Source organism: Myxocyprinus asiaticus, chromosome 5 (genome assembly GCF_019703515.2).
Source record: "Myxocyprinus asiaticus isolate MX2 ecotype Aquarium Trade chromosome 5, UBuf_Myxa_2, whole genome shotgun sequence".
In the NCBI taxonomy this organism is placed as follows: Eukaryota; Metazoa; Chordata; class Actinopteri; order Cypriniformes; family Catostomidae; genus Myxocyprinus; species Myxocyprinus asiaticus.
Window position 1 is genome coordinate 37,094,611 of NC_059348.1, and position 25,368 is coordinate 37,119,978.

Below are 25,368 nucleotides of genomic sequence, written 5' to 3' on the forward strand. Positions count from 1 at the left end.
TGTCATTCTATTGTTAGATCAGAAGAATAATCTGTTTAATGAATAGCTTTTGGGCAGTTTTGAGTAGACTTAGTTTCTTTTTACATTACAGGGATACCTTCCCACGGTCATGGAAAACCTGGAAGGATCAGAGAATTTAAAAATTGGGTAGTCCATGCCTGGAAAAGTCATGGAAATTAATTCAAATTTAAAAGTCATTGAAATTTTCCATAATATCATTGAAAATTTTCTAGTTATTCTCTGCTCCAAAATATTTAATTAGCTAAATATTGTTTTTGGGTAGAGTAACACTTGCTCGCATTGTGATGTTCAATTTTGTCAGTGAATTATTTATTTATTTATTTTCAGTTCTTTTCAATGAATCAGTCAAACCAGTTCGCAAACCAATCTGCGTACGTTATTACTCGTTTTTTTTTTTTTTTTGTTATTAAACCTTTAAGTTACAAAAAATATTCAAGTCAAATAATATTATTTGATGTGATGAATCACCTTGACTACGTTATGTTCACAGAAAGTAATGTTGAGGGTCAGATCAGGTAAATATGGCTCCTTAAGGTCACACCTGTGTTGCATTGAAGCATTTGATTTTGTTTTGCAAAAATGTTGCCACGGTCACGTAATGTTCATGAGACCAGGCAAAACACAATTAAATGCTTCATTACACATTTTGCTGCAGTTTCCCAGTGAATTGTCCTGCGGGGGGTGCCAAAAGAGAGTCAAAGGGTGTTGTAATCAGACAAGGTTATTATAAGGTGAATATTTGATGGAGGTTTTAATGAGTAAAACATACCTCCCTAACCTAAAACTTTAACCTAAACCTAACTAATAGTGTCCTGAAAACAAATGAGAGGTAAACAAAACATCAGAGCTAAGACACATACTGTGCAATTCCTCACTCATAGCTGAATAGGAGAGATCCAGAAAGCTGTCCAAAACTGCCAGGCCAAGGATTCAGAGGTCATGTCAGTCCCTTAAATGTAACTCTTGTGTTAACAAATACAATCCTGAGTAAACAGGAATGCTAATGTTGAACTGACATTGCATTATAAAAACCACTCAAATGTGCGTTTAAAGTGTGTAATGTAAAGCAGTGCCCTTGGTATGCTCCTAACAAATGTTCCAAGAACGAAATCATGCATCAACTATGCTTTCAAATATAGATTTGGCTGTGTGTTAGTCAAGTGTAAAAATATAAGTAACAAAGGTAGCAAATTGTCAGACATCCTAACCCTAAACCAACATCTAAACCTAACTTAAAAGTAAATGCAACATAAAAAAGCACATGTTCTGAAGCAACCACGACATTTTGTGTAATTTCTATGACATTTTCATCTTATGTGTCAGCTTTTGTGATTGACTGGTTTCAAATCTCAGTCTTCTAAATCCAAGGTCCAACACTCTATGAAGTGAGATACCATGGAAGCTAATCACATTGGAATAAGTGTATTAATGTAGGTGGGTCTGTAATACAAGCATTAAAATGTATCTCTTTTAAAATGATGTGTTATAGTAAAAGTGATTCTATATCATAAAATAGCAGTTTGTGATTAATAGTGGGAAAAATAATAGTTTAAAAGTCATAATAAGCCATTGTAGTCATGATTTGTGTGAAAGTACATAAAACGCACAGTTGTTGTAGCGCATTTAGTGTTAATTAAACCAGGAAACTTTGGCTGAAACGTAGAACATGGCACGTAAAAGTCAGTTTGCAAAAATGTAGTTATAGTAGCATTCATTCTTTGAGACTTAGTTGTGAAATTCATTGATTAAAAAGTGTTTTCCCCCAACATTTCTTGAGAAAACCTCCCTTTGTAGAGGTGAACTTGCATACTCTCTCAGTGTGATGATAAGCCATAGACTTTCTCCACTGAATGGCAGTAGAGAGATATGAGTAACACAATTACAGTATTGATTGAACTAATGCATCCTTAAAGATACTCAGCTTCCTGTGTTATTTGATTATGCAGTCTTACAGTATGATTTCATCACTATAAATATTATGGGTTCCTTTGTCTGTCATAAAAGATTCAATATTAATCTTCCAGATTCAGTTTTAAACAAAAATGCACTAGTGAACTCTTGAGTTGAGACTCATTCTTTAAGTTTTCTTCCCTTATTGCTCAGGCAGTAATCTGGCCCTTGGATTAATGTCTCAGACAATCTTTTTGTGTTGGTATGAACTAATAAATCCAGACTTTACGATGCGATTAAAATCTTCTTTTTTTTTTTTTTCTCCATAGCCCTTACACAGGGTTGGGGAGTAATGGAATACATGTAACGGGATTATGTGTTTAAAATACAAAATATTAGTAACTGTATTCCACTACAGTTACAATTTAAATCATTGGTAATTAGAGTACAGTTACATTCAAAAAGTATTTTGATTACTGAAGAGATTACTTTGCATTTTATTGTCATTTAATTGTCATATTTAGTCCTTTCAGATGGAAAAATGTATACATATTAATGATGCCATCCAAAGTGCATTTGAACAGCAGTGAAACACTTTCTTATGACGTGTTACATTCATACGAGCAGACAGAGAAGTTTGAAGTAAGTTTGGAGCAGAAGAAATAGAAATAAATCTTTTACTTGCACATGTTACCAGGCATGATCATATTTTTTTTTTATCAAGAAAATTCACGTTGGATCTTAATTTCTTATTTTCTAGAAAGACCTTTGATATTAGGGCAAAAATCATATTCTTGATGCTAATTTTTTTTATTGTTTTCCTGTAAAAATATCTAAAAATCCTTAAAACAAGATCAGTTTGATTGATCTTGTTTTAGAAACAACACTGCATAAGATATTTAGGTTTTTCAGAGCATATATTTTTAACATGTGTATTTTGTCTTACTGTACTGGCAGAGTTTTTATAGTCAAAACAATTGAAAAAATCTACCAGTGCTGAAGAAGTAATCCACAGTATTTAGAATACGTTACTAACCTTGAGTAATCTAACGGAATACGTTACAAATTACATTTTACAGCATGTATTCTGTAATCTGTAGTGGAATACATTTCAGAAGTAACCCTCCCAACCCTGCCCTTACAATGGCACATCACACTTTGTGCTGCTGTAGCTCTTGGTAAAAAGTACTACTCTGTCTTTCTAATGGATCACATATGTATAATTTCCCACTCTTCTTGGAATCATAAAAGATAGTATTTCAGAGTTAACTGCCAGGGTGGCATTAAGGAATTGGATATGAAGAGGGGCTGAAGCAATAAAGCAGAAATCAATTGTTTTTACATTGGCTAACAGCCAGTTAAATAGTTTCCTTACAAACATCCTGTGAGGTAAAAGGTCAGCTTGGTCTCATAAACATTACGTGACCATGGCATCGTTTTAGCAAAACAAAATTGTGTGCCTTGGTATATGTTTGGCTGCAGTTTCCCAGTGATATGTCCAGCGGGGTGCACCAAAAGCTAATTAAATATAATCAGACAAGGTTTTTAAGGTAAACAGTAGATGTAAGTTTTAATGAGTAAAACATATATCCCTAACCTAAAAGTTTTACCTAAATCTAACCAATAGTGATCAAATAATGAGAGGTAGACACAAAACAGAGAATCCTTACCCTTAACCAACACATAAACCTAACCGATAGTGTCCGAAAACAAAATGAGAAATGAAAAGCACATTTTCTGAATCAATGACTACCGTCTCACGTCTCAGCTTGCGTCCTTGACTGGTATTGAACTGCGGTCTTCTGTATCCAAAGTCAAAAACTCTACCAGGTGAGCTACCACAGAAGCTATTCATATTGAAATAAGTGTGTAGATGTAGGCGAGTCTTTAATACAAGCATTAAAATGTGTCATTTTTCAAATTGCATTATAATAAATGTGTTTTGATATCATAACATAGCAGTGTGTGCGTAATAGTGTGAAAAATAAGTTTTTATAAAGTTATAATCACACACTGTAGTCATTATTTGTGTGAAAGTGAATAAAACGTGCAGTTGTTGTAAAGCCTCTAGTTTTAATTTCACCAGGAAACTGTGATGAAATGTAGTATTCGGTACGTAAAAGTCAGTTTGCAAAAATGTAACTATAGTAACGTTCATCTTAATCTTAATTAAATGACAGATGCCTTGAATGTTTTTTTTTGTTTTTTGTTTTTTTGTTAAAGTGCAAAACACAGCATTTGGGTGGTGCCAAAATCACAAAACTAATAAGAAGAGCTCTTTGGAAGAAAGTGACTAGATTTAAAATTTTCAAATGACAAACTGCTCATATCTACAGTACATTTCTGTGACTTATGTGAGCCCCACATGAAAAAAAAAAAAAAATGAAACAAAAATGAGACAAGCATGTTTGTAGTGCAGAGGTCTCATTGTCGCACTGAGTTCCATTCATATAGTAGCTACATGTTACTCACTCTTAAAATGTGGGTTTGAGTTCTGGAAGTTACTTTGTTAATAAAATGATGTTATCAGTCTCGTTTATAACCAAACTGGATGCGACTGTGAACGTAACCATATTTAGCACTCCAAAACAGGACTGACAATGTGTTCTGCTGCTTTGCAAATTAAGCCATGGTACTTCTTACCTCCATACTAATATGTGTTTTTTTTTTTTTTTTTTTTTTTTTTTTACTTTGAATGATAGTGGATATTTGAAGGGTCTTGCTGGCTTCCTGTGCTTACCAGCTGCATTAACTCCCAAAACGCTGACCTTTCTGAAACAGTTTTGCGCATTACGTGCTCTTGTTTTCCCAGTCCGTTCTCAAGCATCCTTTTCTAGTAGGCACCTGCAAGGCAAGGGCCGGGATGTGGAGGTGTAAACATTGTGAAAACTCAAATCCATTTATAAAACAGACCTGCTGGAAATATGAGTTTCTGCCCTGTTAGCAGTCATAAGAGGAAAGTGATATATCTTTGCGTTGAGCACCCTCCCAAGGGCCCTAGGCAACATGAATGTAACCGATGGCTAAGAGTGTTGGAAAGAGGGGCAAGCAATGTTAAAAGCAGTGAAATATGAATCTCTGAGGTAGCAACAAGGTTGATGCTCCTGGTATACTTATTTCAGGCTATACTGCAGTCCAAAGCTCTGGGAGGTGGGTATTTTATAGTGCAGTTTAAATGAACATTAAGGTGAAAATTCTATGAATATTAAGCAATACATATGCAAACTCTTAAATGCACTTCCTCCCTTGGGTACACTTTTAAAGTGTATGGTCGTCTTTAATGAAGCAGTGTTGCACAGAAAGCTGTAATGGAATCAAGTGTACATAAAAATTAAGTGATATCTTTATTTTTAAATTTCTCAACATGGCCATGTCAAGTTTTAATCCTTATGTTCTATTTAGACCCCAGTGATATACATGCAAAACATAAGTCATTTTGAAATTAAGTTTTCAATTGGGGTAAATGAGTAAATGCTACACTATATTGCCAAAAGTATTCGCTCACCCATCCAAATAATTGAATTCAGGTATTCCAATCACTTCCATGGCCACAGGTGTATAAAATGAAGCACCTAGGCATGCAGACTGCTTCTACAAACATTTGTGAAAGAATGGGCCACTCTCAGGAGCACAGTGAATTCCAGCGTGGTACTGTGATAGGATGCCACCTGTGCAACAAGTCCAGTCGTGAAATTTCCTCGCTACTAAATATTCCACAGTCAGCTGTCAGTGGTATTTTAAGAAAGTGGAAGCGATTGGGAATGACAGCAACTCAGCCAAGAAGTGGTAGGCCACGTAAAATGACAGAGCAGGGTCAGTGGATGCTGAGGCGCATAGTGCGCAGAGGTCGCCAACTTTCTGCAGAGTCAATCGCTACAGACCTCCAAAGTTCATGTGGCCTTCAGATTAGCTCAAGAACAGTGCGTAGAGAACTTCATGGAATGGGTTTCCATGGCTGAGCAGCTGCATCCAAGCCATACATCACCAAGTGCAATGCAAAGCGTCGGATGCAGTGGTGTAAAGCACGCCGCCACTGGACTCTAGAGCAGTGGAGACGCGTTCTCTGGAGTGACGAATCACGCTTCTCCATCTGGCAATCTGATGGACGAGTCTGGGTTTGGCGGTTGCCAGGAGAACGGTACTTGTCTGACTGCATTGTGCCAACTGTGAAGTTTGGTGGAGGGGGATTATGGTGTGGGGTTGTTTTTCAGGAGCTGGGCTTGGCCCCTTAGTTCCAGTGAAAGGAACACTGAATGCTTCAGCATACCAAGAGATTTTGGACAATTCCATGCTCCCAACATTGTGGGAACAGTTTGGGGATGGCCCCTTCCTGTTCCAACATGACTGCACACCAGTGCACAAAGCAAGGTCCATAAAGACATGGATGAGCGAGTTTGGTGTGGAAGAACTTGACTGGCCTGCACAGAGTCCTGACCTCAACCCGATAGAGCACCTTTGGGATGAATTAGAGCGAAGACTGCGAGCCAGGCCTTCTCGTCCAACATCAGTGTCTGACCTCACAAATGCGCTTCTGGAAGAATGGTCAAAAATTCCCATAAACACACTCCTAAACCTTGTGGAAAGCCTTCCCAGAAGAGTTGAAGCTGTTATAGCTGCAAAGGGTGGGCCGACGTCATATTAAACCCTATGGATTAAGAATGGGATGTCACTTAAGTTCATATGCGTCTAAAGGCAGATGAGCGAATACTTTTGGCAATATAGTGTATGTGATATGTTATTTATTTATTTTATTTTTTTGTTGTCGTGATTTTATTTGTATTTATTGATTGATTTGTTTGTTTGTTTATGTGTGTGTGTGTGTGTGTGTGTGTGTGTGTGTGTGTCCGTCCGTGTCCCTGGATGATATGCCAAAGATGTAGGCTGATTGGCACCAAATAGCATTTGAACAGAGGAAGCAAAATAAATAAGACAATAAAATAAAGGAGTCATGGCCAGTTCACTAAATCCCTTTTATTCCTGTGGGCTCTCCTTTGCTACAAGCACTTAGAGTTTAAGTGCTTGATAATACCTTGTTTTATGCCCACACGCACCCTTGAACGGAAAGGGCATTTCCTCTTTCCTCTCTCATTTATTCCACAAACGCCTTCTAGATCAGATAAGGGCCATCTGGAAAACTGTCCTGCGATGACCAAATCATTAATATCAGTGCAGACCCTTGGACTCACATCACACACTCCTACACTAAAACAAACAAGCAAAACAAGACTTTTCACAATTATTTATCAGCATCAAACTTTCAGAGGGATGAAATTCAATGAGATTCTGATACAAAAGGGAGTGACGCAGGTTTCACATTGATTTTATAGCTGGAGCCGAAGGTGATTTATCATAAAGGAACTTGTCACCCTTACAGTTCCACTATCCAAAAATCTTGAAGAGATTTTGTCTTTGGATTGTTCCACAGAATACTAATCATATTCATTTGACCGTTGTACAAAAGAAAGCATGAAATAGCTTTTAACAACTGTTCAAACCATTGCAGTGCATCTAATCACACCACAGCAATTTAGTAATTTCTTTCTTAAAATGTATTTCTACACATTAAAGATAGAGGGTGATTTGCATCCTAGAATTTGATTGTCTGAAATCAAGCATACAGTAATGTTAGTTCAGCAGGTCATGTGAGTAAAGTTATTTAAGTGTCCATTAAATCTATTATGCAGTGAAGTATTGTACCATGTTCCACTGTCAGAATGTTTAAAAAATGGAGAGAAAAAAAAGAAGTAATAATTCTGATGTTCTGTTACCCTGGGAGTTTTTTTTTTCTTCCCAGCTACACTCCCTTCTTTGTCCAAGCATGGCAGCATGGATGGGCGGAGAGTTTGCCCAGTACATAACCATACCACCAATACCAACAGGTTGCTTTAATTGACTATAAGTGAATAAAGTATTAATTTAAGTATTCAAATCAAGTAGCCTATTCATTTGACGGAAGTGGTCCTGACTGAAATAGTTTAATAAATGTTTGCATGTGATGGTCTATATCAGCATGATCACAAAAGAAATCGACATGTTGCCTTCCGTAAAACAACCCCATACTGCTGAAGTACTGACAAGCTTAATCCCCCATCACACATTTTTACATCAATTCAAATGTGATTACCTTTCCCTCTGGTGCTACTGAATGCATAGTGTGAGCAACATCTGATACAGGGCTTCTGGTCCCATGGGAACTAGGAAGTAATCGCATTTAGATAAACAAAGATGAGCATGATTTGCAGGTTACATGTTCGCTCTAAAATTACATTTTTACCACACTGATAGTTAGGTTTAGGGTTGGGGTTTGGTTTAGGGGGTAGAGTATAAAAGAATAAAAATATGCATTCCTGTTGACTTCATTTACAACAACAACAAAAAAGGCTAAACTGCTAGAATTACAAAAAATAAATAAATAAAATCAAAGGTCAGTTTAAATAACCATCTTACTTGATGAAGACAGTGAATTTCATAAATAAAATGAAGCAATGTTGATTAAATAAATATTAATTAAAGTGTTGTGTGTTCAGATTTGTTTTTTTGTTTTTGTTTTTTTTGTTGTTTTTTTTGTTTTTGTTTTTTTCATAAGAAGCAAACAGTCCTTTTGTGTTTTTGGATAAAACACTAACCTTTTAATTAAATATTATTAAATACATCTCCAGTAAAGGGACAGTTTGGGACATCACTTATTATTTATAAAATTTTAACAAAATTCTGTTTATTCTTAGAAAAATACTTTGCTTGCACACCTGAGAGAAGCACATACCTTTAAGAATATGTGAAGTCAATTTCCATAGATCCTTGCATGTACCCATAATTGCTGACTTCCTCATGTAAAATGTCTTCAGAGTGCTCAGCCAGTCTCCTAAACAGATGGTTTAAGTAGCTCCAGAGTTTTACATTTTATATGGGGGATATTAACAATGCATGAATTATTTGGTACACTGCTACACAGCTCTTTTTGTTCTTATCCTGAAATATTGTAATGCCCAAACCTTGTCAGGATTAGATACATACATAATTACCTCACAGGCATAAACCACATGGCACATAATATTTATGATTTAGATCACACCATATGTTAGTTTTACTTCTTTAGCTCAGTTATCACATTGTTACATTTCATACAATTATTCCATTTCCTAAGGTATACTTTGTTGCTAAATGACACACTATTCCCCTCTGTAGCAAGTTTGATAAACCTATTATACCATCATTTCGATACTTGAGCTAATTTAATTACAGCTCCTTATGCTGCTAGACTATGATGTTTTGTTCAGTTTTCATGAAGAGATATCCCATCTGGTCTCATTTTAAACAGTCTGTAATTTGCAGCATTCACAGTTATATTTTGCTTGTTCGGCTAATTCAAAGTGATACACCCAAAGGAAATCAAATTACATAAAACTAATTATCTGTTGAATCTGGTGCTGATTGTGACCACAGTCTTGGTATGGTTTTCTTCCAGCAGTATTTAGCGCCACGTGTAGATTATAATCTCAATGGCTTGAGGTAACAAGCCAGATCTGTGATCTGTAGGTTAATGCCAAAGCCAGCCTGATCTCATTGAGTTTCCGTGAACATGACAACATTTTTGCAAATTTTTGTGCTGTATAACATGCTGCAGGTTTCCAGTGAAATGTCCAGCTGGGGGTGCCAAAAGTGAGTAAAATTGTGTCGTATTCAGACGAGGTTTAAAGGAGAATTATAGACAGGGTTGGGAGGGTTACTTTTTAAATGTTTTCCACTACAGATTACAGAATACATGCTGTAAAATGTAATTTGTAACGGATGCCGTTAGATTACTCAAGGTCAGTAACTTATTCTAAATACTTTGGATTATTACTTCTGTACTGGTAGATTTTTTCAATTGTTTTGACTATAAAAACTCTGCCAGTACAGTAAGACAAAATACACATGTTAAAAATACATTCTCTGAAAACCTTAAATATCATATGCAATCAAACTGATCATTTTAAGGATTTTTAGATATTTTTACAGGAAACCAATACAAAAATTATTATCAAGAATACGATTTTTGCCCTAATATCAAAGGTCTTACTAGAAAAAAAGAAATTATGATCCAACATGAATTTTCTTGATAAAAAAATGTAATCGTGCCTGGTAACATGCATGTAAAATGGCTAGAAATAGCATTTTAGCTTAACGTAAAGCTGACAATTTACACAAGATTTATTTCTATTTCTTCTGCTCCAAAATTTACTTCAAACTTACTTCTCTGTCTGCTCGTATGAATGTAACACATCATAAGAAAGTGTTTCACTGCTGTTGAAATGCACTTTGGATCACATCATTTATATGTATAAATGTTTTCCATCTGAAAGGACTAAATATTAAATGAAACAAATGACAATAAAATGCAAAGTAATCTCATCAGTAATTCAAATACTTCTTGAATGTAATTGTATTCTAGTTACCAATGATTTAAATTATAACTGTAGTGGAATGCAGTTACTAATATTTTGTATTTTAAATACGTAATCCCGTTGCATGTATTCCGTTACTCCCCAACCCTGATTATGGATGGGAGTTTTTAAAACATAACTCCCTAACATAAAACCTTTGCCTAACCAGTAGTGTTTTAAAATATAAATGAGACATTTAAAAAAGTCATCCTTACCAAATCAATGCCTACACCTAACCATTAGTGTTTAAAAATGCAGAAGCAAAATGAAAAATCACATTTTCTGAACAAAACACACCAATTTGTGCTGCTTCTATGACTCTGTAATGTCACGTGTCAGCTTGAGTTCATGGCTGTACTTGAACCACAGTCCTCTGACTCCATGTCCAAGGCCCTATCAGGTGAGCTACCACACAAGCTGATCTTGTTGGAATAAGTGTATATATGTAGGTGGGTCTGTAATACAAGCATTAAAATGTATAGTTTTTTTTTTTATTTTTATTTTTTTTTTTTTTTAAATGTGTCAGTGTGCGGATATCATAAAATAGCAGGGTCTGAGTAATAGAGATAAAAATAATTATTTATAAAGTCATAATCAGCTATTAAAATCATGACTGATGATCACATTTTCAATATGGTCAAATAATTTGTTTGAAATGTCATACTGATGATCTTATTTATGGATCGCACAGAAAACAGTGTTACAACTTTTTCTTCAACCATAGCTACACAAATTCAGTTAATTATTGTGCAGAACTTTTAAGGAATCTACCTCTTTGAAATCAGTAATTGTTAAGTTTGCTTTACTTTGATTATCACACAATCCCAACCTGATCTCACAAAAAGTCATATGAATTTTAGGAGGTGGCTAGATCTTATGATGGACAACATCCTGTGTGAAAGGATTTTACAGCTCTGAACATTTTTTAATAATAAAATCTCTTTTTTTCTGGGCCCCTTTTTCTTCCACTGTGTTGTCTTTTCAGTAATTGCACACATCAAGCAATACCATAAAACTGAAGTAATACCTTCGAAGGTGGTGAGAATTTGTAATTTATACAGAACAAATTATGGCAGTTTTAGCATTTTCTAAAACATACACATATTTTGGTTCAGTGTAAGGGAACTATATACAAACAAAAAGAGTAGATTAAAGTTAACGTTTGTTGTGCAGCAATCATTTATAGTGTTGCTATTTGAACTTTAATACTCATTAGTTAACATGGTCCTACTAATTTATATCATCTACGTGTATGAGACTGTTAAGGGATTTTTGCACTTTGCTTTTTTTAGCTGTTAATTATTGTTTTGTATTGCAAATCCATTGCAGGCACAGTGGGAGAGCATGCTGGAAACCAATACTTAGATCTTAGGTTTGAGTTTCAGAGTAGTCCCATAATGAGGCAAATTCACTAAAGTTACACCATTTTTGCTCTTATTTCTCTTATTCTCTTTACTCTTATTCACCACATGCAATCCAGTTCAACTAGCTGCTAAATGCACTGCAATTTTAAAAAATAATTCATGCTATGCAATTTTTTAAAATTATTTCATGCGATAGTAGGATGTCTGATTGTTAAGGTGAATCAGAAAATTCCTTGGTGGAATTGGGATGAAATAATTTGAGAGAATCAACATGCAATCTTCAATCTCATAAAAAAAAAAAAAAAAAATAAAAATAAAAAAAAAAATATATATATATATATACACACACACACAGAAATTGTATTTTATGGTTTACACTTAAAATACAATTAAAGTTGGAGTGTGTAATTTTGTATCATTAGCATCATCAAATAGGATTGCAAAAATAATGACTTTAGTAGTCTCGCCCTTAACTTACGCCGTTGGTTTAGCCAATGTTGCTATACTGGGCAGGTCAGGATCCTCAAACAAACAATGCAGTTTTGTAAGTGCCACAGTGTTTACACTTTTTGTGAGAATAAACCTACAAATGACTTATAATTGTCTCTGCATGTTAAGTGGGGATTAAGTACTTTAACATAACACATACTGTATATTTTACACAAAACCTTTAACTGTCTTTCTATGCATATAAATGTTGTATATATGCAGTTTTATTTTCTTACTCTCTTTTTAAATCATTTTGATTGCTCCATTTTCTATTCTCCCACCCTTTTTCTCTCTTTCTGTAGGGTGGCATGATTGCTCTTCTGTTGTCCATCCTTAGCTTGGTGTTGATCTTGTATACTCGTAGACGCTGGTGTAAAAGACGCCGGGTCCCTCAGCCGCAGAAGTGTGCAAGTGCAGAGTCAGCCAATGAGATTCATTACATCCCCTCTGTGCTGATGAGTGGACAGGCACGGGAGAGTTTGAGAAATTCCCGCGGACAGGGCCACAACTCTAGCGACACTCTCAGTATCCGCGAGACACCGATTCTGGATGGATATGAGTATGACATCACTGACCTGCGGCACCACCTGCAACGGGAGTGCATGAACGGCGGTGAGGACTTCACCAGTCAGATGACCCGTACACTTGACTCACTTCAAGGGTGCAATGACAAAGCTGGCATGGACCTCACCCCAGGTGTGTTAGCTTTCCACACACTGCAGTGCAGACATATGAAAATCTTTGTAGATATCTGAGATAAAGTTGAAATTTGTAATTTCCTTCTAGCATCAGCAAATTGTCTTCAAAAAGGTTTTCCAAAACCTCCCCAACACTGCCATTGTTCCTGCCCCAAACTCAATCCACTGGTTTAGCCAAGTTTGTGATGTTGGGAAGGACTAACAAAAAAAGTTTTGATTGCACCTCAGCCACTTTTTTTTTTTTTTTTTTTTTTTTAAGAGAAATCAACTTACGAACAGCTTACTCGTAGTTAGGGATGTCAAAATGACCATTACTTTAGTCCCAAAATTTCTGCAGTATTGGTAATACCAAGTACTGACTCAACTAAGTACCTGCATGCCTTTTGACTGACAGTCAGCTGCTATCTAATGCTTATATATGTATTTGCACAGATGTGCTCTGTGAAGCACATTCACAATGATGCGGCTATGGGCGTAAATGTCAAATGCACCTCTTTGTCAAAATGTAAACACAGTTAATGTATAAATGTAGTCTGTACGAGAAAAAAACAAAACAAAAATAACAGGATTTGTATAGAAATATCAGATCTGCAGCTGCACTTTATGCCTTTAACCATTTAGCAGACATTTTATCCAAAGAAACTTACACATGAGGAACACCACAAGCAATTTGTCATAGAAGAGCCAACAATGCCTGCAGTAATGCACTGCCAAGTTTTAAAAGTGAGCTTCAAACCTCAAAGGTATTAGTGGTACAGAAGCTATAGCAGAAATGCAGAAAAGTAGGCAGAACAAGCTGCTGCTTCGGTTTTTTTTTTTTTATTATTTTATTTTTTTTATATTAAAATTTTCATTGAAAAAAGAACTGTGTTCAATATCCTGTTAGTATTGGTATTGGTATTAAAATTGGTATTGAGAATTGCAATTTCACTGGTATTGATTATAGAAGTTTTGGCATTGTGACAGCCCTTATTAAAGTTGTTCTTGAATAGACTAATAGTCTGGTAAAGAAAAAAAAAAAAAAAAAAAAAAACTGAGAAGAGCAATAAACTTTAGATAATAACCTCATCATTTTAATAACATTATTTAATCATTCACAAAATTAATTCACTCTCCCAATTCAGTTTTTGATTCATTCTAATTTCTGAGATTAACTGTTCAGTACCCAGGCATTAAATTCATTAAGTTTTTCATGTAAAATCATTTGAATGTCATTTATGCATAGGTGATACCAAATCTATTCTTACATTCTGTAACCTGTGAGATGCATGTGGTAAACTATTCATTTGCACCTTGTTGGCCTTGAAATTCCACTGCCTGTTTATTTCACCAAGATAGCTCAAGAATACAGAAGATGCAAGTCATGACTTGAGTATTTGCCAGATTGGCTGTGTGCATTGGAGACATAGAATTTGGAATGGCCACCCCTTATCAAATGTAAAATTGTGTCTATGTTTGCCTTGAAATATAGCTCACTATAAATACCCCTAAAAGGCTATGTGGGAAACGAGTGATTTCATGCTGTCACAGTAATTTGCCTAATACAATAAAACCCTGCAGGGCCGGTTGTCTTTGTTGTGCAATTTACTCATTATAAAGGGGCAGACAAACTACAGGGGATGGAAATATTCCGTTGTGGTGAATGACAGCATGTCATATACAGTACTGAATCGCTGGCCTGTGAAGGCTCTCAGTGTAGCAATGCCCTGACAATACTTTGCAAAGTCTTGACCTTCTGAATTGCAAGCATTTACAGTATGTAAAGTGTCTCTCCATACCCACAGTGGGCTATTATTTTCTGTCCATCTGTCTCTTTATCCCTAATTGTAACCTTTGTGCCATCAGGGAGTGACAGTACAAAACTGTCCCTAATGAGCAAGTACAAGGATAACATCATAGCCACCAGTCCTGTCAACAGCAATCACCAGCAAAACACACTCCTCCCACATAACACCTCCACCAACCAACGAAAGCGTCTGTCCAGCAAAATGCACGGTGAGTCTGGATCTCCTATTGCATGCACACACATCTCATTTCAACCATCAACAATTGGTGTGATCATACCCACACCGCATTTTGTCCTCCACTCATTTCCTCTCATCTCGTACTGTGTCCGGACTTCAGATCTAGCTCTTCAGTATTATACTTGGCTCATTAGAACACCAAAATCTCATTGCATATCTCATGCATTAGTATTATTAAAAACATCATATACTTTTGTGTTATTGAAGTGTTTGTGATATTTTGTGCAGGCTCTTTTACGCCTAGCTTTAATGTGTTTTCGGTGATTGGATCACAATCAGATTGCTCTTGACCACATAAGCTATGGTGGTCAGAGGTGGTCAGGGACAAATTCTAACCTCATTCAACGAATGTATAACAATGCTAAGGCATTTTAAAGCAATCTGTAATGCTGATGCAATCTGAGGATGTGCTACAAATAATAATTTTACATCATTTTAACAGACTGAGTTGTAAATTTTCCATCATTCTGTATTTTTATCCATTGTCATTTCAATTGTCTCGATTACTAAATAAAGTTTAGGTTTATAACAACCTGGGCTGCGTTTCCCAAAAGCACCGTAAGCTTAAGAAGATTGCAGAAACAATCATACGAATCATCTCAGAATTAAGGGCTGTTTCCCAAAAGTAATATAACTTGAGTACTTGGAAATGGTCGCAGATTTACGAGTGCTGTGGAGTAACCTTAAAGCGCTTAAGAGCATCATAATGACATAAACTTAGGCAGACACCTGTGGGGCATGTGCAAAATTACACTTAATACAATTAAATATATTAAATGTTGACATTCTTACACTTTAGGCAGTAGTAGCGACCATGAAAAATAAATGTTTAATGTAATTTTAAATGTATTTAAATAGATTATAATTATATCGGTCTGCTTTTATCAAATACATAGACCTATTTTTATTATATATTGCATATAATAATATAAAATTATATAATTTAAAATGAAGGCATAAAATGGATCAATAAAAAAAAATATATAAAATAAAAATAAAAAAAATCGACATAAATCAAAAACACTGGACGAGGACCAGTGGTCGCATGTTTGCATTACAAATTAAATTAAGGGGGAAGGGAGATGTTATATTTAAGAAGGAAACTGTCTATCTATCACTGACCCTGTGCTTGCACCTCAACCCACAGATGTATTTGTGTAATTTGTAATTTGATGAAAAAAAAGCAGATTGTGAAAAAAGTTAGATTGTAAAACAAAAACAAAACTACATATTTAATTATGCAGTGAATTAGCTTGATTTAAGAGAATAACATTTCCAAGTGAGGTACAGTAAATTATGTTTTGTAAAGTTATGTTCCAAGCTATAATACAAGTATAATGACGAGCATCACTATATGGTAACATTTCAGCACTTACACTAAAAGTGCGTCGTTGCAAAATGCAGTTTTGGAAAACACACGTGAAAAAGGAAAGAACGTTCATACCTTTGCAAATAGAGAACACTCAAAGGAATAGTTTACCCAATAGTTTACCCTTTCATCATTTACTAGATGTATGATTTATGATGTATAACACACATTTTAAGTAGAAAATTTCAGCTCCGTAAGTCCATACATTACAAGTGAATGGGTGCCAAAATTTTGACACTCCAAAAAGCACATCCATACAACTCAAGTGTTTTAATCCATATATTCAGAAGTGATATAATAGGTGTGGGTGAGAAACTAATCAATATTTAAGTCCATTTTTGCTTGAAATTCTTTTCCCTGCCCAGTAGGGGGCATATGCATGACTGTGAATCACCAAAAACACAAGAAGAAGAATGTGAAAGTTAAAATGCAGCCTGAATGGGCAGGGAGGAGAATGTACAGTAAAAACTGACATAAATATTGATCTGTTTTTCACCCACACCTATCAAATCTCTCTGAAGACATTGATTTAAACACTGGAGTCTTATGGATTACTTTTATGCTGACTTGTGTGATTTTTGGAGCTTCAAAATGTTGACACCCATTCACTTGCATTGTATGGACCTATCACCTATCATATCACTTCTGAAGATATGGATTTGACTTTTGAGTCTTATGGATTACTTTAAGGCTGCCTTTATGCTCTTTTCAGAGCATAAAATGTTGGCACCCTTTCACTTGCATTGTACTGACCTACAGAGCTGAAATATTCTTCTAAAAATCTTAATTTGTGTTCTGCAGAAGATAGGAAGTCATGCATATCTGGGATGGCATGAGGGTGAGTAAATGATGAGAGAATTTTCATTTTTGGGTGAACTATCCCTTTAAAGTGATAGCTCAGCCATAATTTAATATTCTGTCATCATTTCCATACCCTCATGTTGTTCCAAACCCTTGTGGCCTTCTGTATTCTGTGGAACACAAAAGATGTTAGACAGAATGTTACAGACTGACAGTCTCTGTCACCATTCACTTTCAAAATGTAGAGGAAAAAAACACATTCACTGAAAGTAAATAGTTACTCAGGCAAACATTCTGTCTAATATCTCCTTATTGTGTTGCATGGAAGAAAGAAAGTCATATGGGTTTGGAACAACATGCTGGCAAATGATGACATAATTTCCATTAATAATAATAATAATAATAATTCTGTAATACATGTTAAATGTGTATTATGTAATGGAACATAGGGGAGTTAACGTCCATTATGTCATTTGTGAAAGTAACGAGTTACTACTTGAGTACTATTTTAATTGGATACTTTCTTGCTCTTACTCAAGTAATTATTTATGTCAGTACTTTTTCTTCTACTTGAGTATTTTTTTATTTTATTTTTTTAAGTAATTGTACTTTAACTTGAGTACAGTTTTTGGCTACTCTACCCACTTCTGCATGTTGTCTCCTAAGCTATAAGAGCACAAATAAATACATAATAAATAAATAAATCTACAGAAATGTGTTTTAAAATAAGTGAACACAAGTGTCACTCCGTGAAGTCCGTGTTAATAAATGATAATTTCTTGATTCTCCACCGCGCCACAAAAGACGTCGTCTTAATGGATAACCACACCGTAGTGTAAATATGGAGTTATTCAAACATTATTTCTCATCATTGTGAGGCAATCTAATCCATGGTCAGTGCGCTCATGCATCTCTTCCTCTCACTCTGCATAATGAGAGTGTTTGTCTTGCTTTGTGACGGGTAAATTGTGTCTTTTGTGCACATCAGAAAGAGCCCAAGGAGGTGTGCATCTGTTATCGCACTCCTTACCTCCTGTTCATCGATGTGTGATGTATGTTTGAAATTATGTGATTTCTAATGTATTTTATATAATTTAAGTGGAGGTTTTGACCAATTTCCAATTGCTGGATGTTGTCAAATCCACTATTATATGAGCATGTGATGCAAATATTTTCCCCTTTTTTATTTGCCTATTGCCATTGTATGTCATTCACTGCATCATTTCATTTCATGAATTCACACTTCTTGTGTATAGACCAGCTTTGATTATTATATCTTCCATGATTTCTTGCATATACTGTTTCGTGTAATATTTCAGTGAATGAAGTGCCTTAAAGGTGAAGAGTGTATTTATTTATTTGTATTTTTTTTTTCAAAATTCTTTCTTTTATACAAGCTTAAAAGTATAGTTCTCCCAAAATTGAAAAAGCTCTCATCGTTTACTCACCCTCATGCCATCCAAGATGTGTATGACTTTTTTTTCTTCTGCTGAACACAAAGACTTTTGAATACTTTTTTAACACTGTACGTCCAAACAATGCAAGTGAATGGGTACCAGATTGTTAAGTCAGCATGAAAGTAATCCATATGATTCCAGTGGTTAAATCCAAATCTTCAGAAGCGATTTGATAAGTCTGGGTGAAAAACAGATCAATATTTAAGTCCTTTTTTACTATCAATCTCCACTTTCACTTTTACTTCTTTTGTTTTTGGCAATTCACATTCTTCATACATATCACTATCTCTGGGGCAGGGAGGAGAATTTATAGGGGGGAAAAAAATGACTTAAAATATAAATATCTTTCTCACTCACACCTATCATATCGCTTCAGAAGATACAGATTTAACCACTGGAGTCTTAAAGATTACTTTTATGCTGCCTTGGTGTGCATTTTCAGAGTTTTGCTATCCATTCACTTGCATTGTGAGGACCAGTGGAGCTGAAATATTCTTTTAAAAATCTTTGCTTTACACATCTGGGATGGCATGAGGGTGAGTAAATGATGAGAGAATTTTTATATTTGGGTGAACTTTCCCTTTAATGTGCAGAGTTAATTAAAAGTACCGGTAAGCCATTCATAGGTTTATTCCCCTTAAAATTATAAACACTGTGACTCAATAAGAAATTTGCTCTGTTTGCTTGTCCCGACCAACCTGATTTAGCAACATTGGCCTAATCTGTTTTTTTTTTGTTTGTTTTTTTTGTCTTTGTTTTTGCAATTCCATTTGGTGGTGCAGAACATTTCACACTTCACCTTTAGGAAATGTAACTTTAATAGCAAATTATGCTATGTTTTCTTTTTGTATTACTAGCAGCACAAAATATTTTTCCTTCATTATAATGATTATTTTTTATTTATTTTTTTTCTGTTTGATATTTCTAATGAATCTGTTGTATAGGGGTTTATAGCTTATTATTACTTACAGTATTAATCAGTACTGCAAAAGAAATAAACAAGGGGACTGGCAATTAGACAAAAATAAATAAATAAATAAATATATAAATAAAATTGTCATGCTGTCACAATTGTTTTATTTCAAACCCAGAGGATCACAGTGCTTTTGGAAATGTTGTTATATATCTGCTTTGAAATGATTCTTTTGTTTCTAAACTCAGTTATACATTATTTTTGAGGACAGTCATTCACAGAACTGTTCATGCTTATTTACATACAAAATACCATTCCATCCAAAAGCCCATGATGGAGACTCCGGGACAGAGGCAGACAGTGAGCCTCAGCTGACCTTCTACACCGACCCAAACCGCAGCCACCGTCGCACTCGAGGTATGAGAAATGGTAACGTCAACACAGCGTGGGGCTCCGGGGGTAAGGAGGACTTCCACACCATGGCATGATTTCAACCTGCACTGCCTGACTATGGCCATTTGCCATTTGTGTCACATGTTAATGGACTTTGTTCGGAAGCTGAGCAAAGTGTTAGTTGTGATGTGTCGCATCTCACAACTACCTTACTGACCAAGGCATGCCTAATGATGGATGTAAGCGTGGATTGATTAATTTGAGATTTAACATTGCTGTTGAATATTCTATTCAATTTAGTCAAAGAAAAGTTGCCATGATATAATACAGTATATAGTTATCCCAAAGTAGGAAAATGGGTTTTATCATTCAATACGTAATTCTTGTCATATAAAGTTGGAGTTTTTGAGTATTTTTTTTTTTAAATACTTTGTCTTATCCTAATTAATATGTAGAGGCAACTATAAGTAAACCATTCGTAGGTGGATTTCACCAAAAAGCGTAAATAATGTACCTCTATGGCACTTTCAGACATTGATCCAGTGGCGGTTCTGGCTTACTTGGTACCTTAGGCAAGATTCGACATCTGAAAGTGAACGTGGAGATTTAGAGTAAAAAGGGACATACATTTTTATGTTTCTCACCCACACCTATCATGTCACTTCTGAAGACATGGAATTAACCACTGAAGTCGTATGGATTACTTTTATGCTGCCTTTATGTACTCTTTGGAGTTTCAAAATTCTGGCGACCATTCACTTGCATTTTATGGACCTACAGAGCTGAAATATTCTTCTAAAAATTTTAATTTGTATTCTGCAAAAGAAAAAGACATACACATGGTATATTCATTCATTTTTGGGTAAACTATCCCTTTAAATAAAAATAACCAGACAATGAATATAGAAATGAAGTAGCTATATATATATATATATCAAGCCAGGGGCGGGGCTGCACAATTCGGTGCACCTTTCTCTCATCGCGAGCTCTGTGCGGGGCGGCTGAGCAGGTGACCTGTCGTGCCGCCCCAGAGAGCGTTGCCGCCCTATATTGCCTATGCCAGGATCTGCTACTGCATTGATCTGTTTGTCTGAATGACCCATCGAGCCCCAGCAAGACTGGCTCTACTAATGGCATGAGTTTAGGGCGGGACAATCTGTTATTTCAACCAAAGGCATATGAGAGTGTTCTCGAAAATCTATCTTAAAACAATTTTTTTTTTCGTTTGGTGACTCTAGTGTCGCAGAAATTACAAACTTGACCTTTTACTAATAAAGTTATATTTAGTTCATTTAATTACACCGTACTGAGTCAACCTCTTAAATTCAGCACAACAGTGCTAAGCAACAGTGGACATGTTGAATGTCTTAAGCGATGCTTGCTCATCTGGTACAGCATGGTGCCAGCAATGTCATGGTCATGTGATTGGTTCGACACAAAGGAAATACAAATACTGACACAGTTGATCTTAAGTGCAAGTCGCTTTGGATAAAAGTGTGTGAATAAATCTAAATAAAAACACTGCACAGCTGTCCCACCCCAAAAGTCTTAAGGATGCAAAAAAAAAATAAAATAAAATAAATTATATATATATATATATATATATATATATATATATATATATATATATATATATATATATATACAGGGTTGGGAGGGTTACTTTTGAAATGTGAAATGTACAATAAATGTGTAATGTTTTTTTTTATTTTTATCAAGAATACGATTTTTGCCCTAATATCAAAGGTCTTACTAGAAAAAAAGAAATGATGATCCAATGTGAATTTTCTTGATAAAAAAATATGATCATGCCTGGTAACATGTGCATGTAAAATGGCTAGAAATAGCATTTTAGCTTAGCATAAAGCTGACAATTTACATAAGGTTTATTTCTATTTCTTCTGCTCCAAATTCTCTGTCTGCTCGTATGAATGTAACACATCATAAGAAAGTGTTTCACCGCTGTTCAGATGTACTTTGGATCGCATCATTTATATCTATAAATGTTTTCCATCTGAAAGGACTAAATATTAAATGAAACAATTGACAATAAAATGCAAAGTAATCTCTTCAGTAATCAAAACACTTTTTGAATGTAACTGTATTCTAATTACCAATGATTTAAATTGTAAGGTAATTGTAAGATTTTACAATTGTAAATTGTAAGGTCAGTAAGGTATTCTAAATACTTTGGATTACTTCTTCAGCACTGGTAGATTTTGTATTTTAAATACGTAATCCCGTTACATGTATTCTGTTACTCCCCAACCCTGCATATATATATATATATATATATATATATATATATATATATATATATATATATATATAGACAGGGTTGGAGAGTAACGGAGTACATGTAACGGGATTACATATTTAAAATACAAAATCTACCAGTGCTGAAGAAGTAATCCAAAGTATTTAGAATACCTTACTGACCTTGAGTAATCTAACGGAATACATTACAAATTTTATTTTACAGAATGTATTCTGTAATGGAATACATTTCAAAAGTAACTCTCCCAACCCTGTGTGTGTGTGTGTGTGTGTGTGTGTGTGTGTGTGTGTGTGTGTGTGTGTGTATATATATATATATATATATATATATATATATATATATATATATATACACTGGCGGCCAAAAGTTTGGAATAATCAGGGCCATAGCTAGTGGGGTGAAAATTGGTAACGATTCTAAGGGCCCACAGATCCAGGGGGCCCCACAACAAATTCTAAACAGTATTTTTTAATTGGAAATGGGCCCAGAGCAACATAGTCAGGGGGCCCAGGATACTCTACTCTGGGAATAATGTACATATTTTGCTGTTTCAGAAGGAAATTTGTACTTTAATTCACCAAAGTGGCATTCAACTGATCACAAAGTATAGACAGGACATTACTAATGTAAAAAACAGCACCATCACTATTTGAAAAAAGCAATTTTTGATCAAATCTAGACAGACCCCATTTCTAGCAACCATCACTCCAACACCTTATCCTTGAGTAATCATGCTAAATTGCTCATTTGGTACTAGAAAATCACTTGCCATTTGTGGCAGTGGGGGTGTGGTCAAGCGCCCGTCCGGAGAGAGAGAAAGCGGTAAGGGCGCTTACACCTGAGCTAAATTATGCCTAACACCTGTTTCTAATTCCAGTGAGCATGGGGAGAGTGGCATAAAAGCAGCCACACAACCAGCAGATGAGAGAGATCCAGAAAGTTATTATTGTGATGCTGAAGAGATTATTATTGTGAAGCTAAGAATTTATTATTGTGAAGCTGAAGAGATTAGTGTGTGAAGCTGTGAGCACTGAAGTGTGGTCATTAAATCCTTACCTGTGAGTGGAGCAACCTGCCTCCCGTGTCCTCCTTATTGACCGCCTTCACACCATTATATCGAACACAGTTGAAAGCTATTTGGTTCGTTAAATTAAGCTTAACATTGTCTTTGTGTTTGTTTGTTTGTTTTTGAGTTGCCACGATATGCAATAGACTGGCATGTCTTAAGGTCAATATTAGGTCAAAAATGGCAAAAAAAGAAACCGCTCATCAGTCAATCATTGTTTTAAGGAATGAAGGTTATACAATGCTTGAAATTGCCAAAAAAAAAAAAAAAAAAAATTCTTACAAAGGTGTACACTACAGTCTTCAAAGAAAAAGGACAACTGGCTCTAATAAGGACAGAAAGAGATGCAGAAAGATGTACAACTAAAAAAGATAAGTGCATCAGAGTCTCTAGTTTGAGAAATAGATGCCTCCCATGTCCTCAGCTGACAGCTTCATTGAATGCTACCCGCTCAACACCAGTTTCATGTACAATAGTAAAGAGAAGACTCGGGGTGCAGGGCTTATGGGAAGAACTGCAAAGAAAAAAGCCACTTTTGAAACAGAAAATCAAAAAGAAAAGGTTAGAGTGGGAAAAGAAACACAGACAATGGACAACAGATAATTGGAAAAGAGTGTTATGGATCTTAACCACATTGAGCTTTTGTGGGATCAGCTGGTCTGTAAGATGTGTGAGAAGTACCCTGACAAGCCAGCCACATCTATGGCAAGTGCTACAGGAAGCGTGGGGTGAAATGTCACCTGAGAATCTGTAAAAACTGACAGATAGAATGCCAAGGATCTGCAAAGCTGTCATTGCTGCACATGTAGGATTTTTGATGAGAACTCTTTGAAGTATTTATTTTTTTTTTTCTCAAATTGAAATAGTAATTTTTCACGTTATCAATGTCCTGATTATACATTGTGATCAGCTGAATGCCACTTTGGTGAATAAAAGTATCCATTTCTTTCCATAAGAGCAAAATCTGTACATTATTTCAAAGTTTTGGCTGCCAGTGTATTTACAGTGTGTGTGTGTGTGTGTATATATATATATATATATATATATATATATATATATATATATATATATAATCACCACAACTCAAATATATTAATTTATAGAACTTTTTTTTAACCAACTAGATATTGTAGATGTAGCCAGTCATTAAAAAAAAATATTGTTAGGTCTCTCAATTGGAGAGACCTCAGGTTATTCATTTATGTATTTATTTACAGTGCATGAATCCATAATACATGATTTTGTCATTTTGTTCTTTGTTCTTAAACTGTCCACCAAGTCCCTGAGCAATTTTTTTAACTTTGCTTAGAGAATTTTTCAGAGCCTCTTTGTGGACATTTTCTGAATTGAATGATAACTAAATACAAGCTTACAAGGATTTAAGCACCTTAAGCTTAGCAGCTCAGTTTGTAGACCACTTTCAACTTTAAGCAGGGTAAATTCTTGTATGTTAAGTGCTTAGAGGGCTTGTGACAAGCCTGTCAGACAGTACTGTCAGACACTAATGGCAAGAGTCTGACTGAAACTCCTGAATTGTCTCTAGAGGAGCACTGTATTATGCTCTAAAGAGACCAGACTGAATGCAAAGCTTTTGAGGAGCTGCCAATTTAAAAGCAACTAGCAGACACTCATTTCATTTTAATGCTTCCTCCATTCAATTATCAAATGTTAAACCCTGTACTTGTCACAAACATTACTAGTCAGCTATGGCAACAACACCTTTAATTGGACTTAAGTTAATAATAGACATGGCTTGTTTTGCATTTTTGCTAGATCAGTTTGCATGAACTGGTGATTGGGTGTGAGCAGCGAGTTGACTTTGATAGACATGTTTGTGCATGTTAGCATTACAAAGCAGGTGTTAGTATATGTCGTATTTCAGCGAAGTTAAAGTGTTGTAATCTGTGAAAGAATTTTAGTGGAGCTTATACCAATACTTTTATCAAGGATACAAGTACAGACTGATCACTCTGTGAATTCGGCAACAGTATGTCAAAAGTTCTGCTGCTGAAATTCGTCTGTGCTTACAGAAATTCAAATCACTGCCCCTAGTGGCCGACATTAGAATTGTCGTTGAATGTATGGACAAGTGAGAGCTTCAGATCCAGCTTCAATGTCTGCCTAGTGGCACCAAAAGCACGTTTTATTTTTAGTTGTAAATTATGTCATACAGTCAATACAG

At 35.3% G+C, this 25,368-nt stretch overlaps 1 protein-coding gene across 5 annotated transcripts in view; it reads left to right on the plus strand.

Moving 5' to 3' along the window:
- Positions 1-25,368, plus strand: part of LOC127441377 (astrotactin-1-like) — a 502,716-nt gene that overhangs the window by 114,531 nt on the left and 362,817 nt on the right. For 3 of the 5 annotated variants that reach the window (XM_051698731.1, XM_051698728.1, XM_051698733.1), the window contains exons 3-5: positions 12,490-12,883; positions 14,731-14,880; positions 19,777-19,908. In XM_051698731.1, coding sequence (XP_051554691.1) covers positions 12,490-12,883; positions 14,731-14,880; positions 19,777-19,908 — 676 coding nt within the window. The remainder of the gene's footprint in view (positions 1-12,489; positions 12,884-14,730; positions 14,881-19,776; positions 19,909-25,368) is intronic. The other 2 variants (XM_051698730.1, XM_051698732.1) reach the window with 2 other exon arrangements.